Source organism: Puntigrus tetrazona, chromosome 3, assembly GCF_018831695.1.
Source record: "Puntigrus tetrazona isolate hp1 chromosome 3, ASM1883169v1, whole genome shotgun sequence".
In the NCBI taxonomy this organism is placed as follows: Eukaryota; Metazoa; Chordata; class Actinopteri; order Cypriniformes; family Cyprinidae; genus Puntigrus; species Puntigrus tetrazona.
The window spans coordinates 15,733,540-15,747,531 of NC_056701.1; the positions used below are offsets into that span (position 1 = coordinate 15,733,540).

General features: G+C 40.3%; 1 protein-coding gene across 1 annotated transcript; it reads left to right on the top strand.

Annotated features, from left to right (window-relative positions):
* The first annotated feature begins 3,799 nt into the window (after window positions 1-3,799).
* Window positions 3,800-10,655, top strand: fscn1a (fascin actin-bundling protein 1a). Its single transcript, XM_043235355.1, has 5 exons — window positions 3,800-4,910; window positions 7,502-7,658; window positions 8,432-8,553; window positions 8,693-8,860; window positions 8,951-10,655. Exons 1-5 carry the CDS (start codon window positions 4,088-4,090, stop codon window positions 9,154-9,156), a joined length of 1,476 nt encoding a protein of 491 aa, XP_043091290.1. The 5' UTR covers window positions 3,800-4,087; the 3' UTR covers window positions 9,157-10,655.
* The last annotated feature ends 3,337 nt before the right edge of the window (window positions 10,656-13,992 follow it).

The following is a 13,992-nucleotide window of genomic DNA, read 5'->3' on the forward strand; positions in this document are numbered from 1 at the left end:
GTAACATTACCACCATTGTTGTGAATGTAGGACCACATGCAAAGTACAAAACTGGCAGCAGCATTTGCACAGTAACAACTGTTTTGTTTATTTTGTCGGCTCGTGAAGTCTCTAGTGCCCGGGAGGTAAATGTGCTGCTGAAATTAGAAATTACTCATCATGGCGAATACAAAGAAGCTCTGTAATGCAGACTCTGATGGTTTTACTTCGAGGGAGGGGCCACACGAGGCTGGGACTGTCAGCAGCTCTGTCCGATTGGCTGTGCTCCAGAGGGGTGTGCGTGTCAAGGATGTGGGCGCCGGAGGAGTCTGCATCTGCTCAGAGCGCTGCCTGCTCGCATTCTGACGCAGTACTGCAGCATGGCATTAAAGCGCCGCGCACTGCGCCTTTTCCTTGTATTCTTCAAATGGAAGAGAGGTGATGCGAATGTTTCTAAAGTTTTCCATGTGCACATCTGCTGTTTGGAGAGAGAGAGTGACCGAGCGTACAGCCACACGAGGGTTTGTGTGCTGTTGCCATGCTGCGTGGCTTCAGGCATCTGCAAAGTCAGCCTCACATCACCAGCCGCTGCCAGCTCATGCCCACCCCGCTATCCTCTCTCAGAAACACAATCTCAGCACACAAAAGACTCTGTCAGGATCAGACAGAACATTATACACAGCAGGGCCACAGTCATTGCTTCGAGTTGCTGTGCTTACTTAATATATTTGTCTTTCTGAGTGTGTATATTGAGGCTTTAGTTCACTCAAAAATTTTAATCTTCTGAAATGTATCCCCATCAGGCTATCCAAGATGTGTTTGTTTCTTTGTCAGAACAGATGATAAATTCGAGTAGTTTAGCATTACATCAATCGCTCATCAATGGGTCCTCTGCAGTGAATGGGTGCCGTCACAATGAGAGTCCAAACTGTTGATAAAAACATCACAATAATCTAAACAACTACAGTCTATCGGTTACCATCTTGTGAAGCAAAAATCTGCATGTTTGCAAGAAAGAAATCAAACATTGATGGGTTTTAACTTGAAACTGCAATGTCTGGCCAAAATATTAGTCCATTATCCATAAGAAGTAAATCAACTCCCTGTTGTCCTTACAACAAAACCCACCAGCATACTTGTTTTGGACTATATTTCAATAATTATAAACAGTGCTTGTTCTGTACATTTTAAGCAATTTTTAATTTTGGGTCAACTGTCTTCTTAATAACAGCTTTAATAAGCAAACTGAGAAAAAATATTCTATTTCCTTGTCTCCTTTTAAGATATATTTTATTTATACCCTTGTCTCACTGTCTGTAGATTATAGAACAGGTGACGTGAACCCCCACTAAAACGTATTGATGCAAGAACCATTTCTGATAAGATATTTGGATTGATATCTGATTGCTTTTTCCAGATTCTGTGTCTGAAAGTCTTCTTGTGTCTGCTTTGCTGTGATCAGCTTTCATTGTGCTAACGCTGCAGACCTTGGTTTATTTTAGCACAGCAGATTGGAGTTTCGTCTCCATGGCAACGCACTGGCTTCACACTGTTAACAAAGATAGCTTTCACTGCGGATAGAAATGCAGATATATTCCCACATATTCAGAATTCAGTATTATATTTGTAGCTTTAAACTTTTTTTTAGAAGGATGAAGGTGAATGTGTGGTAGACATGCAGTGATTTACACTTAATCTCTTTAGGCAGACATCAGCCTAGACAAATGCCACAACTGTCTGCAATTATGCATGTGGATCAAAAAGGCAGAAATGGCTTTGCTAAATGGCCATTTCCTTTTACATTTGTGTAAAGTAGATAGCCATTCTCAGCTCGTTAATCATCTCGGATAAGTAATGGGGGCTAAATTGTAGTTGACTGGAAGCTGAGGATTCATCTCTCTTTCTTTCTTTCTTTCTTTCTTTCTTTCTTTCTTTCTTTCTTTCTTTCTTTCTTTCTTTCTCTAGTTGTGTCCCAAATGAAGTACTATATACTGTGCACTTTTGCACTTTTACTGTGCACTGCGATCTTGACTCTCTAGTATATATTTCACAAGATAAATTTGTCACTCAGCATTGAAATCTGATGGCTCTCTCATAAAGCTGCTGCAGTTGAATAGTTCAACATTAAGCAATTTCATTCATTAGTGAATTAGTTAGTCAGAGCACTTTTTTGAATTTTCAGTGTGAGCGCAATATTTTTAATGATATATTTATGATATATATTTTAATTTGTTTTGACCCACAATATACCGAACCACTAATATGTTTCAGTATTATTAATACAAATAACAAAAAGCATTATACAGTAAAACAGATATTCAACATCACATTACTGATCTTTAATAACATTTAAAGATGTATGTTTACCACTGTGAATATGGCGATCAAAGCAGTCATTAGTTTATAACATGTGAGCAATGCTTTACACAATAAAGCTGCACTGTACATACTCTCCAACAATTTTATTTTTCTCACTGGCATATTCTTTTTTTTATTCAAAACCTTTCTAAAAAATGATATACCAGAATCCACTACTTTACTTTTTAGAGATTTGTTTATACTTTGAACTGCTCCAAAGAGAAATAGTTTCCTATACATTTTTTGTTTGGGAATTTCCCCTTTAAAATCACTTATATTAACTTCCTAATATCCTAGAATGACTGGTAAATATCTCATTTGACATGCAAATAAATCTGGGGCTCATGGTCTGATCCAGTTACTCTACACAAAATGTGTTTGTTTCAATATAAGTTTATATTAGCATTTACCCTTATGAAAATAGTCTTTAATGAAATACCTGTAGTTGATTTTTCCAAAAAGCTCTAATGTGCATGTGTATTTACACTAAGGGGTTTGCATAGTTCCTCTAATAAATTTATGCCAATAAAGACATTTCAAGCATTTTTAAGGACTATGTGATTGATAAGTCGTATAAAAGAATCATAGCAACTACAAAGAAAGAATGGAATGTCTGTCCTGCATCATTTTCTCATGCCTGTGTGCTGCTGTTGAAACACTGCCAGTGGTATTTGGATGAAGCTGCTGTTTATTTGACTAGACCTTCCTGAACCCACTGACCAACATGTGCAGCCTGTGAATATATCTTTGTGCAGAATAAACACCGCATTGTGTTTTCTCATCCTCTCTCTGGCGGGAGAAGTGGCATTTGTCCTGAAGTAAAACAACTGCTGAGAGACTCATTGCACAGCATAAAATTATATGTAAATTTATGTAACCTATACACCAAGATCTGTATGTTATCTGTTTTTCCACTAAAAATTTTGCAATTTTAAATAGGTCTACTTTTTTAACACCGTAGTTACTGCTTTGGACCACAAAACCATTTATACGTAGCACAAGTATAGTTGTAGCATACATTTTTATTTTATGGCAAAAATCGTAAAAAAAATCACAGATCACGTTGCATGAAGATATTTAGTAAATTCCGTAAGAACTTAAATATAATAAAACCTATTTTTAATTAGTAATATGTATTGCCAAGCACTTAATTTGGACAACTTTAAATGTGTTTTTCTCAGTATTTAGATTTTTTTGCACCCACAGAATCCAGATATTCAAATAATTGTATCTTAGGCAAATATTGTCTTAACAAACCATACATCAATGGAAAGCTTATTCATATGATGTATAAATCTCAAATGAAGATATTGAAAAATGTCCCTCTTTTGTCCGTACAGTGTGGTTTGGAGCGGCACGAGTGTGTGTGTAATCTCATTTCACTCTTCTTTTAAATACACGCGAGAGTTCGACGTCTCCAGTGCGCGAGGATGCTCACGTCTGTTTTACGCAATAGATTCGGCGCATTTGGAAACGAAGCATTTTTGTTAAACTCTTTCACAAGTGAAAATATCATCCAATTCTGTGTTTCCCGACTCATTTTGGTACGTGAGAGAGTGATGAAGGAAGGCGGGACGGCGCGTGTGACATCACTCATCTGTATAAAAGCCACAGCTGTGTCTGTGTGCTCGCGCTGTGAGGCTGCAGAGAGAGAGAGGCGCGCGCACGCTCGCTCCTTCAAACAAAGAGACCCGTCAACATCATCAACGGTGCACCAGCAGAACCCATTCCAGCAAGGCCGAGAAGAAACATGACTGCAAACGGAACCAGCGACATGCTCAAAATCCAATTCGGACTGATCAACTGTGGGAACAAGTACCTCACGGCTGAAACGTTCGGCTTCAAGATCAATGCATCAGCCACCAGCATGAAGAAGAAACAGATCTGGACCCTGGAGCAGAACGGCGACGACTCGAGCACGTTCTACCTGAAGAGCCATCTGGGGAGATACATAGCAGCTGACAAAGACGGCAACGTGACGGGTGACAGCGAGACCCCGAGCGAAGACTGTCGGTTCGTGATCACTGCACATGATGATGGGCGCTGGTCACTGCAGTCTGAGCCTCACAAGCGCTACCTGGGCGGCACCGAGGACAGAATCACCTGCTTCGCCCAGACCATCTCCATCGCAGAGAAATGGAGCGTGCACATCGCCATGCACCCCCAGGTCAACATCTTCAGCGTCACCAGGAAAAGATACGCGCACCTGAGCACCGAACAGAGCGAGATCGCCATCGACCGAGACGTTCCCTGGGGCGTCGATTCCCTCATCACCTTGGTCTTCCAGGACCAGAGGTACCACATACAGACATCCGACAACCGGTTTCTGAAGAATGACGGAAGCCTGTCCCCAAACCCCGACAAGAGCACGGGGTACACGCTGGAGTTCAGGTCCGGGAAGGTTGCCTTCAGAGACTGCACTGGGAAGTACCTGGCTCCCTCCGGTCCCAGTGGAACCATGAAGTCCGGTAAGAGCTCGAAGGTTGGCAAAGACGAGCTTTTTGTCCTGGAGCAGAGCCACCCTCAAGTGGTCCTCACCGCTGGCAACGACAGGAATGTGTCCACCAGGCAAGGTAAACGATGCTGCTTCATTATCAGTTACTTATGTGCTGGTTTATGCAAGGGTACATCAGTGAGGGTTGGGTTCCTGTAAATCCTCCATAATTATCTACAGCTCGTTCTTAATTATAGGTATTCCGCTATTTTACTTTTCTTGTGGTTGTGTGGAAATGGGCAGAGCCCAGGGGTGGATCAGTGCAGATGCAGGAAAAGGAAAAAACCTTCTCACAAAGGTTTCTGTAGATGGCTTTATTTTTTTAAGGATTTTTTAAGGCTCCAATTTTGTTCTTTTCTATGTTATGACTCTGTGGGGGTCACAGTACTCTGGTTATTGTCCCGGTAGAAATCTGTTAGCTGAGAATGAAATCAATACTCAAGCCTCATGTCTGCAGCTTTGCACAATCTTTCTTCTGTAAATTCCATAACGGCTGTAGTTTGGAGAGGCCAGTGTGCTGTAATTAAGTTGAGAGTGAAGGCAATCATTACTGTAAACACCCAGAAGAATTGACCTGAGACTGCCAGACTGAAATAATAGATCAAATTATAAAGCGCTATTCGCTGCACTGGTGAAAAATTGTGCTTTTCGGCGTCGCCATTACAGTTTTGCTACCCTATTACTGCTGAAAATGAAAAGAGACTATCTGCTATGTTTTAATAACTGCTAAATTGAAGAAAAATTTAATCGGAGGACATAAATGGTATCATTACGCAAGGATGTCTGGGATTTGCTTGGCAGTATTGCTAGATGAGGCAGGACAGTGCCAGCGTGTTGGGCCTGTGCCAAGAAGCACGTGGTCTCTGCAGGTCACGATTGGCTCTTCTAAATGGCCTTTGTTTATTAAACTTGGCTTCTTTTATGTTTGTGATTCGTTTAGCCTAATGGTAGTGCAAGATTTCATCTGTCTTGAAAAAGCAGCTAATGACATTTGCTTACAGCAGTCTGTACTTGATTATGATGCATTGCGTCGAGACCCCACCAATGCTCATGCTTGCCTTGATCAAATATTTGCCTTCAGGGATACAATCCTGGAGGAATAAAGCTCAATGTTTGTGTCATGTTCCTTTGAGAGAATTTGTGAGGGGGCCGAGATTTCAGGCGTGTGCTGAGGGTAGAAAGAGAACAAAGACTGCATGCTCTGGGCCCCAGCACACCATGCAGCCCAGCTGCTGAGAGTCTTTAGGCAACCCAGCACGCAGAACAATGGAGCCTCGCGATGCACAAGTTTAGCCATTTCGGCACACACAAAAAGCACTGATGGACTCTCGCTTAAATGCCTCTCTCTTGAAAGATTAGAAGTCTCCCCGCTCGCTTGCCTGCTCTTCCTTCCTTTGTGGCAAGGACGTCGGATGCTTTCCCAACAGTTACATTTGTATTCATTTGAGAACTGTGTCTGTATGATAGGAGCTGCTTGCCCATTTCACCATTTGGTAGTTCACTATAATTGTGGAATTGACTTAAATATTTGAAAAGCATGTCCCTGCAATATTTTGCTGCCAAGGTTAAAGGCTTTTCACTGGGGAATAGAAACCCTGCAGTTGTCGTGTGGATGTATCGACCATTCGCAGTCAGGCGCCGAGAGATGGGGGTTGGGGGTGTGTCTGCTGGTGGCTTAAAAGATCCTCCCAAACCATTTAAATGCCGGGTGAGGATGCATACCTCCCTAGAATGATCGAGGGGATTTTTTTCCCCCTCTTGTCCTGCCTGAGACTGATTTAGAGCAAGTCTCCGGGCGTCTTAGTCATTCTCCTTTGCAGATCTTCCATTTGCAGCCATGTGTTTCTCATCTTGGCCATTTATTTTCCTTGCTCATTCAGGCACGCATTTTTTGGGGGAAACTCAATCTGCCTTCCAGAGGCCAGGCCACAGCAGTGCTAATACGCAATTTTGTGTAGCCGTATTACGAGCTTTGTGAAACTGGAACACGAAAGCAATCGTGGTGAATCGCAGATTAAAAATATAAATGTGTTTGGCCAAGTATGTTTGAAAAATAAACCATGGCAATCCACGATTTCTCCAGCCAAGCTTTGTAGGATTCATTGTAAAAGTTGATCAAATTCTAGCTGTAACTTGTTTATCTTTATGTATCTAAATATTTCCATCTTCTGTTTTCCTCTCCAAAGAGGTTTAGACCATAAATGTAAAATTAATCTGATGACTGTGTGTCTAAATGCACACAATGGAGTTTAATTAGATTTCCTGCTGTAGAGGACTAGTGTTCTGGTCTTTCACTGAGCTCCATGAATCTGAACTACTAACCGGATGTATTGACTATTGTTGTCCTGAAACCTCCCACTAAGCATCCTGGCATATATGACAGTCAAAAATTCTTAAGGGGATTAAATCTGTGTGTGTGTGTGTGTGTGTGTGTGTGTGTGTGTGTGTGTGTGTGTGTGTAGGCCAAAGCAATTGCCAGAGTAATAGTCCATGGCATTCAACACTCTTTAGTCTATAATCTCAAAGATCAGCATCCCTAAACTGTGGAGCTCTCTGCTCACTCAGCATGGCTGATCCAGATTTTAGATGTGTTGTGAGCTCACACTGATGGATGCCAAGAGTTTTGTGCTTGTTACAATGTGGTTTACTGTAGGCTGTGTTCTTTGACAGGCATGGACCTCTCGGCCAACCAAGATGAAGAAGGTGACCAGGAGACTTTCCAGATGGAAATCAGTAAGGACACAAAGAAGTGTGCCTTCAGGACCTGCACTGGCAAATACTGGACCCTCACAGCTAATGGTGGCCTTCAATGCACTGCCTCTACTAAGTGAGTGTGAATCACAGAAACATGCCTTAATGAGGAGAGATTATTATCAGTATTCCTTTACTAACTGTCTTTAGATTAAAGAATCTATGCCTGTTTGTGGACATATTTCCTCAACAATAATACAATTTTTATTTTCTCATACTATTCTAATGAATACATTTCAATTAATAACTAATTAAAATTAAATACCCTTTTGAAACAATTAAAGTCAGACCATATTCTGTTTTTAATTTTTAATCAAATCTTCTGCACTAGTTCCCAGAAATGTGTTTGTAATGTTTTTGAAAATCAGTCTCTTCTCCTTTTAGTCTTCAGTATCACAGGTCCTTCAGAAATCTTTGTAATATGCTAATTTGTTGCTCAAGACATGTTTCTTATGATCATTGTTTAAAATGGTTGTGCAGATTTTTGTTGAAAATGCCATATTTATTTTGTCTTCTGAATTGTTAGATGAACAGACTGTTCAACAGAGCAAAAAAAATATTTTGTAAAATTATGAGTGTCTTCGTTACTTTTTAAAACTCACTGACCCTAAGCTTTTGATCAGTAGTGTAGGTTTTAGTAATTTTACTGTAATTTTAAATTGCTTCTGGGGTTGAAACTGGCATGGCATTGAACACAAGCATAGAATTAATAAATTACACATCTGTAAATTTAGAATAGAATATTATTACTTCCCAAATAGATTTTGTGGTGTGCTAAAAATTCATAATCATTTGATCTTTTTAAAATGTGTTATATTTTATAGTTCAATGTATAATGTCTTCAACCAGGTCTGCTAACTGCCACTTTGACATTGAATGGCGTGGGAAGAAGATAACCCTGCGTGCCAACAATGGAAAATATGTGGCTGCCAAAAAGAACGGACAGCTGGCTGCCACTATTGACACAGCAGGTGGGGTGTTGTGGTGTACACCATTTCCTGTTTCAGTCCTTTGTTTTGATTTATTAAACTTATTAATAAATTGCCCTTTTAAATTGGAGCACTTCAACAGCACAATCAGTTCATTTTGAGAATTTTTTATTTTTTAAAGGTGAGACCGAGGAGTTCCTGATGAAGCTCATCAACAGGCCCCTCATCGTGCTGAGAGGAGAGCATGGCTTCATTGGCTGCAGGAAGGTGACCGGCACCCTGGACTCTAACCGCTCGTCATATGACGTCTTCGGGTTGGAGTTCAGAGATGGAGCCTATAGCCTGCGAGGTTTGTTTGCGCTTCAATGTTTTTAAGTTGGACTAATATGGATAAATGGTTTTAGGACTTTTTTATGATGCCTTGAATCTCCTCTTTTAGACTGCACAGGGAAATACTGGATGGTGGGCAGTGAGTCGAATGTGCTGAGCAGTAGCGACACCCCGGTGGACTTCTTCCTCGAGTTTTGCGACTACAACAAAGTGGCCATAAAGTCAACCGAGGGGAAATATCTGAAGGGCGATCACGCAGGTGTTCTGAAGGCCAACGCCGACGATCTGGACACCTCCACTATGTGGGAGTACTAAAAGCACTTAAGTAACCACTGTGGCTTTTTCTTTCCAGTTTTTCCCTTTCTGTTATGCGTTTTGAATATGGTTTTTGAATACAAGTGAGCACACAGGCCGATAGCAGAGAGAAACCCAAAGGTGAAGGGTCTTGCTTCTAGTCACGTATACTTGATTCTGTCTGAATACTTCAGTGTTTGTGTGCCACCTCATTACCGCAGCGTGGTGCGCTTTTCATTGACGGTGAGTGGCCAAAACTGGGACCCAACTGGCATCCAAATTTGTGTTGTGTGGTTAAGCACATCTAGTTTCATCTCATACTAATCGACAAGTCGGTTTGCTCTCTGGAAGATCGACTATGCGGGCGACACAGGATTTTGATGTACCAGATTGTAGCGTGATCCCTCTTCCTAGTCTTTGCACAGTCCTGTATGAGCCTCGCACTCTTGATATTAACACATAGCAAAATATGTTAAAGAAAACCTTGTGACTGTGAGCTATTGATGATGTAATGCCTCCCACTGTATTGCCAGTCATAAGTACCTACCCTCATGACCCGAGGACTAAGGCAATATTTACAGGTAAATGTATGAATGTTTAGGGTTTTTTTTTTTTTCTTTCTATACACTTGACAGAGTTATGAAGGAAGCTCTCGGGCCACTGAAAAGGCGTTGAGCTTTTTTTTTGTTTCCAGTGTTTGAAGTACGGCAGTGCTTTGTGTACTGCCTTGCTATCTGTGCCATTAGAAATAATTTTAATGTTTAAAAAAAAAAAAAAAAAAAAGAGGAAGAACCAAGAAAACTGGATTGGTACAGTACAGTCCCTCATCTCAAAATTAGGGTTACGTTTGGAACTGCAAATGGGCGGGTGGGGAAAAAAAGTATAGATATTAAAGTGGAAATAGTTTTCTGCAACTCGAAAGTGATGTCATTGTGTGTGAAGATACTGACGTGTGGTATGTTGTTGCAGGTTCAACACAGTATTTATGCTAAATTAAACCACTTTTCCCCTCTTAACTGGACAAATCTTAAAGGAATGGCGGGTCTGGCTTCACTGGACTCGTGCAGTGGTCTAATCTGGAAATATCACTTAACGCTTTTTTTTTGTTGTTTTTGAGCAGGCACAGACATTATCATAAACCTTATTCCTTTAAACACATTACACCAAAATGAAGACATTAACACGCCACATAGGATTGCTTAAAGATTTAAACGTGCGATTAAACTGGTGCTTAATTAGTTTTCAGGTGTGCATCAAACTAACCGAACCACTCTGAGCTTAACTGCTCATTGTTTTAAGAACAGAGCCATCATTTCACAAGACAATGACCTCCCGTTGCTAAGGGAATGATAATGACTGTGCCTTAAAAGACCATTATGGGGGGGAGGGAGACATTCCACATTATACTTTGTAAAGTCTTTACAAATGTCTTTTTATATTGTTTTGATATTATGGTTATGTTTCCTCATGTGCCATGGGTACAAATGAAATCTGGAAATAAATACAGTTTGAATATGAAACTCTTGTCGGTGCATGGTTTTTAATTCAAGAAAATAAACACAGAAAAGCAGTGATCCACGCGCTTTGCCTCTTAATGATATGACTATCTAGGTAATTGTCCTTAAGCCCGAGCATATTTTAGTAAAGTATAAGAGCAGCTCCCAGAGTTTTTGAAAGCAGAATGAGAAATTGGTTTTCTCCTGAGACATCAGCTCCTTTTTTTTTTTTTTTTTTTTTTTTTTTTTTTTTTTTTTAAGATGGTAGCCGCTCCATCAATGAGTCTTTTGTTCTGTGTTATTGCTGGTGCAGCAGTTTGAAAAATGATGCTGATCCCATCTGCTGAGTTATTGAAACCAATAAATGACTTTTTTGTTAAGTTCGGGGAGCCTAAATTTGTAACTGAAAGGACACTGTACAATGAAAGAGCTTCAGTATCTAGAATGCGGATCAAAATACAAACTAAGCATGTGATCTTTGCTGCAAGCTATAAAAAGAAGCCACACAATATAAGAAAAATAACAGAGACATTTTTAGAAATGGAGACACCAGAATCACAGTAATTGCACACTGCAAAAAGAGAAGATGCATTGCATTAATCATGATTTTTTTAAGTAGGAAAACTGAAATGTACCACCGTAGACTGACCCTTGCAGCATACACAGCCTTCCTAAACAGCCTTTAAAACAGAGTGTGCATCATATCTCTAAGCTGGGAAATTAGGTTTATTAGCTGCTTAGACATTAATTTGATTGGTCTTCATTTATGTTGTATACGTTACATTATAAATACAGCCTACATGTTACTATGGAAAACAAAGTCATGAGCATTTCCGTTCAGGAATTAAGAAAAGGTACTGAAAGGGTTAAATGATCTAGTCTGACTGACACAGGGACCAATGTTTCCATGGTAACTCGGAGCATGTCATTTGAAGGGACTCTATTGTGGGGGTTGATGGTGGGGCTGGAACTGCAGCTTTTCAGGTGGATTTCTTCATTTAGTATTATTTTCATGAGACTCACGTGCAAGTTCTGATCACAGAGGCTGAATTCAGATTCACACGATGAACCGGTGGACAGCGTTTGATTAAACACACCACAGCAAATCAGCAGCTTAGCACAGATGTGAATGCCGTTTGGTGAAGAAAGAACAATGTTTGCTGTGTAACAGGACATTTCTCTAATTATGCATGCGGTTTCTACGTTTTTCATGTATTTGCATTTTTGTGATGTGTGGAAGGAACACTACCTACTTCTTTTATTTAAATAACTGAAACAGTAAGCTCCTATCCATGACTGAAATATCAAACTGTAGTATCTTTCATGTTACCTTGAAAAAACAGCAATATTATGGCAATATTAAAAGCAATTATTATTAGAATTTAAAATAACTTTTCATTTTAATTTGTACAAATGTAATTTATTCCTGTGGTAGTAAAGCTTTATTTTCAGCATCATTACTCCAGTCTTCAGTGTCACATGACCCTTCAGAAAATATTATATTTGTTATATAAAATATATATTCTTTTTTTCCAGCTTTTTATGATAAATACAACATAAATATGTTTACTGTCACTTTTGAGCAAAGTAATGCTGAAAAAACCCCACAAAAAACTAAAGAATAGTGTATGTACTACAGAGGCTTGACAAAAAAATGTTTCCATTAAATACGGAAAAGACTGCCATATGCAAATTATAGCCAAAATAAATGATACATTTACGACTGAGCAGGTTAAACTGTTCTGTTAAATGCAGATGAAACTCACACACTCAACAGATGAAAAACACATACAGAAAAGGATGATGGACATGCTCCAGAACTGGTTTAAGACTGAATTCCAACGATGATTCAGTGTGAAGAACAGCTGAAAAAAACACCAGAGACTGTTTCCCTAATGTCAGATAGCTGTGCGTTATAGCTGAGTTATTCTATATTATGAGAGCAACAAAAGCATCAACATCTGCAGTTTTTTTAAGACCTCAGTAACAAAATAGTAACAATGTACTTGTATACGATAAGCCATATCTCCTTCCTAACATATGTCACATGACTATCACTGACCCCAGGAAATCAGTGCTATGTGTGACCACTGCCTAGGGGATCACAATGGGGCATGATGACACTCTCATGACTGCAAGTCCAGCCCTTCACACCAGTACAACTGCAGCAAACACAAAAGAAGGACATCTCAACACTACTTCCCCTCAGGATGTTGATTAGATACACTGACCATGCCTCTGGAAATCATCTGTACATTACCTTAACATCGAGGAATTGTAAACCTCAATTTCAATGTTAAAGGTTTTTCTGGCATGATGCCACAGAAGCAGAACATTTCTGTTATTAAAACGTTTTTCACACAAATATAAAAAAATTACGTCTTTTGAGGAACCCAAAATTGTTCTTCAATGCATGGAATCAATTGGAATCCCTTTTTGAAACCTTTATAGTGTTCCAAAATGTGGTTTCAGCAGCATTCATCAGCACCATTCTGGGCTCCTCAAAGAAACTTTCAGTAAACAGTTCTTCAACAACCACCTTTTCTCCATGTGAAGAATATTATAAAGATGGTTTTGTCTGATGGAAAGGTTCACTGTATGTTAAGATTCTTAATGGAACGATCAATACTTTTTATTTTTAGCTTTATTTTTAAGAACGAGAGACTTAAAGAAACATGAGGCAGAAGATTCAGGGGCACAGATCCAGTTTCAAGAAGCTCTTAAGCTGTGGGAGCATTGAGCACAAGCTGCCAGGGTCGACCTTCACACCTGCAGGCCTCAAGGCTGTCCATCTGCTGACCCATTAGGAGGTTACAATGTCAAACTGAGACACTTCATTGGCGTCAGGTGTGGTACACCGGTGCTCAGACGCACCACCAACAGATGGGAGAAGATGGCCAGATTATACTGATCTTCCCAGGATTGTGTTACACCCAAGCACTGATTTAAGGAGCTGCTGGTTTGATTGAAACGCAATAGTCTCCATACCACCATCCCTTTGATTTCACCATAGAAGTGCTTTCTGTGAGGATGAGTAATGCGCTTTAGAGACGTGAGGGGTCTGAATAAAGCCCGGGGCAGAGGAGCTGCTGCCAGCGGGGAGGAGAGCTGGAGGTGAGGGTCCTGTGGGCTCCATTAGTAAGCAAGAGCTGTGGCTCTTTGTTGAAGCTCTGGGCAAGAGCACGGGACTCTCTGCAGGAGTCTCACTGCACTCCAGTCACGCCAATGGACGAGTCACGCAATACTACACAACAAACAACCCACTTCACAGGCATTGTGGGCCGACGTGCGGAATAACAGCTTAATGTTTGACAGTGTATTGATCTTTGGCACGGACAGCCTACATTACATAAATCAATTG

Bases quoted from the DNA above. Each gene is read 5' to 3' on its own strand.
- fscn1a (XM_043235355.1), top strand. From the start codon at position 4,088: ATGACTGCAAACGGAACCAGCGACATGCTCAAAATCCAATTCGGACTG. The intron at 4,911-7,501 runs GTAAACGATGCT...GTTCTTTGACAG, and splicing joins GAATGTGTCCACCAGGCAAG to GCATGGACCTCTCGGCCAAC. The intron at 7,659-8,431 runs GTGAGTGTGAAT...GTCTTCAACCAG, and splicing joins CAATGCACTGCCTCTACTAA to GTCTGCTAACTGCCACTTTG.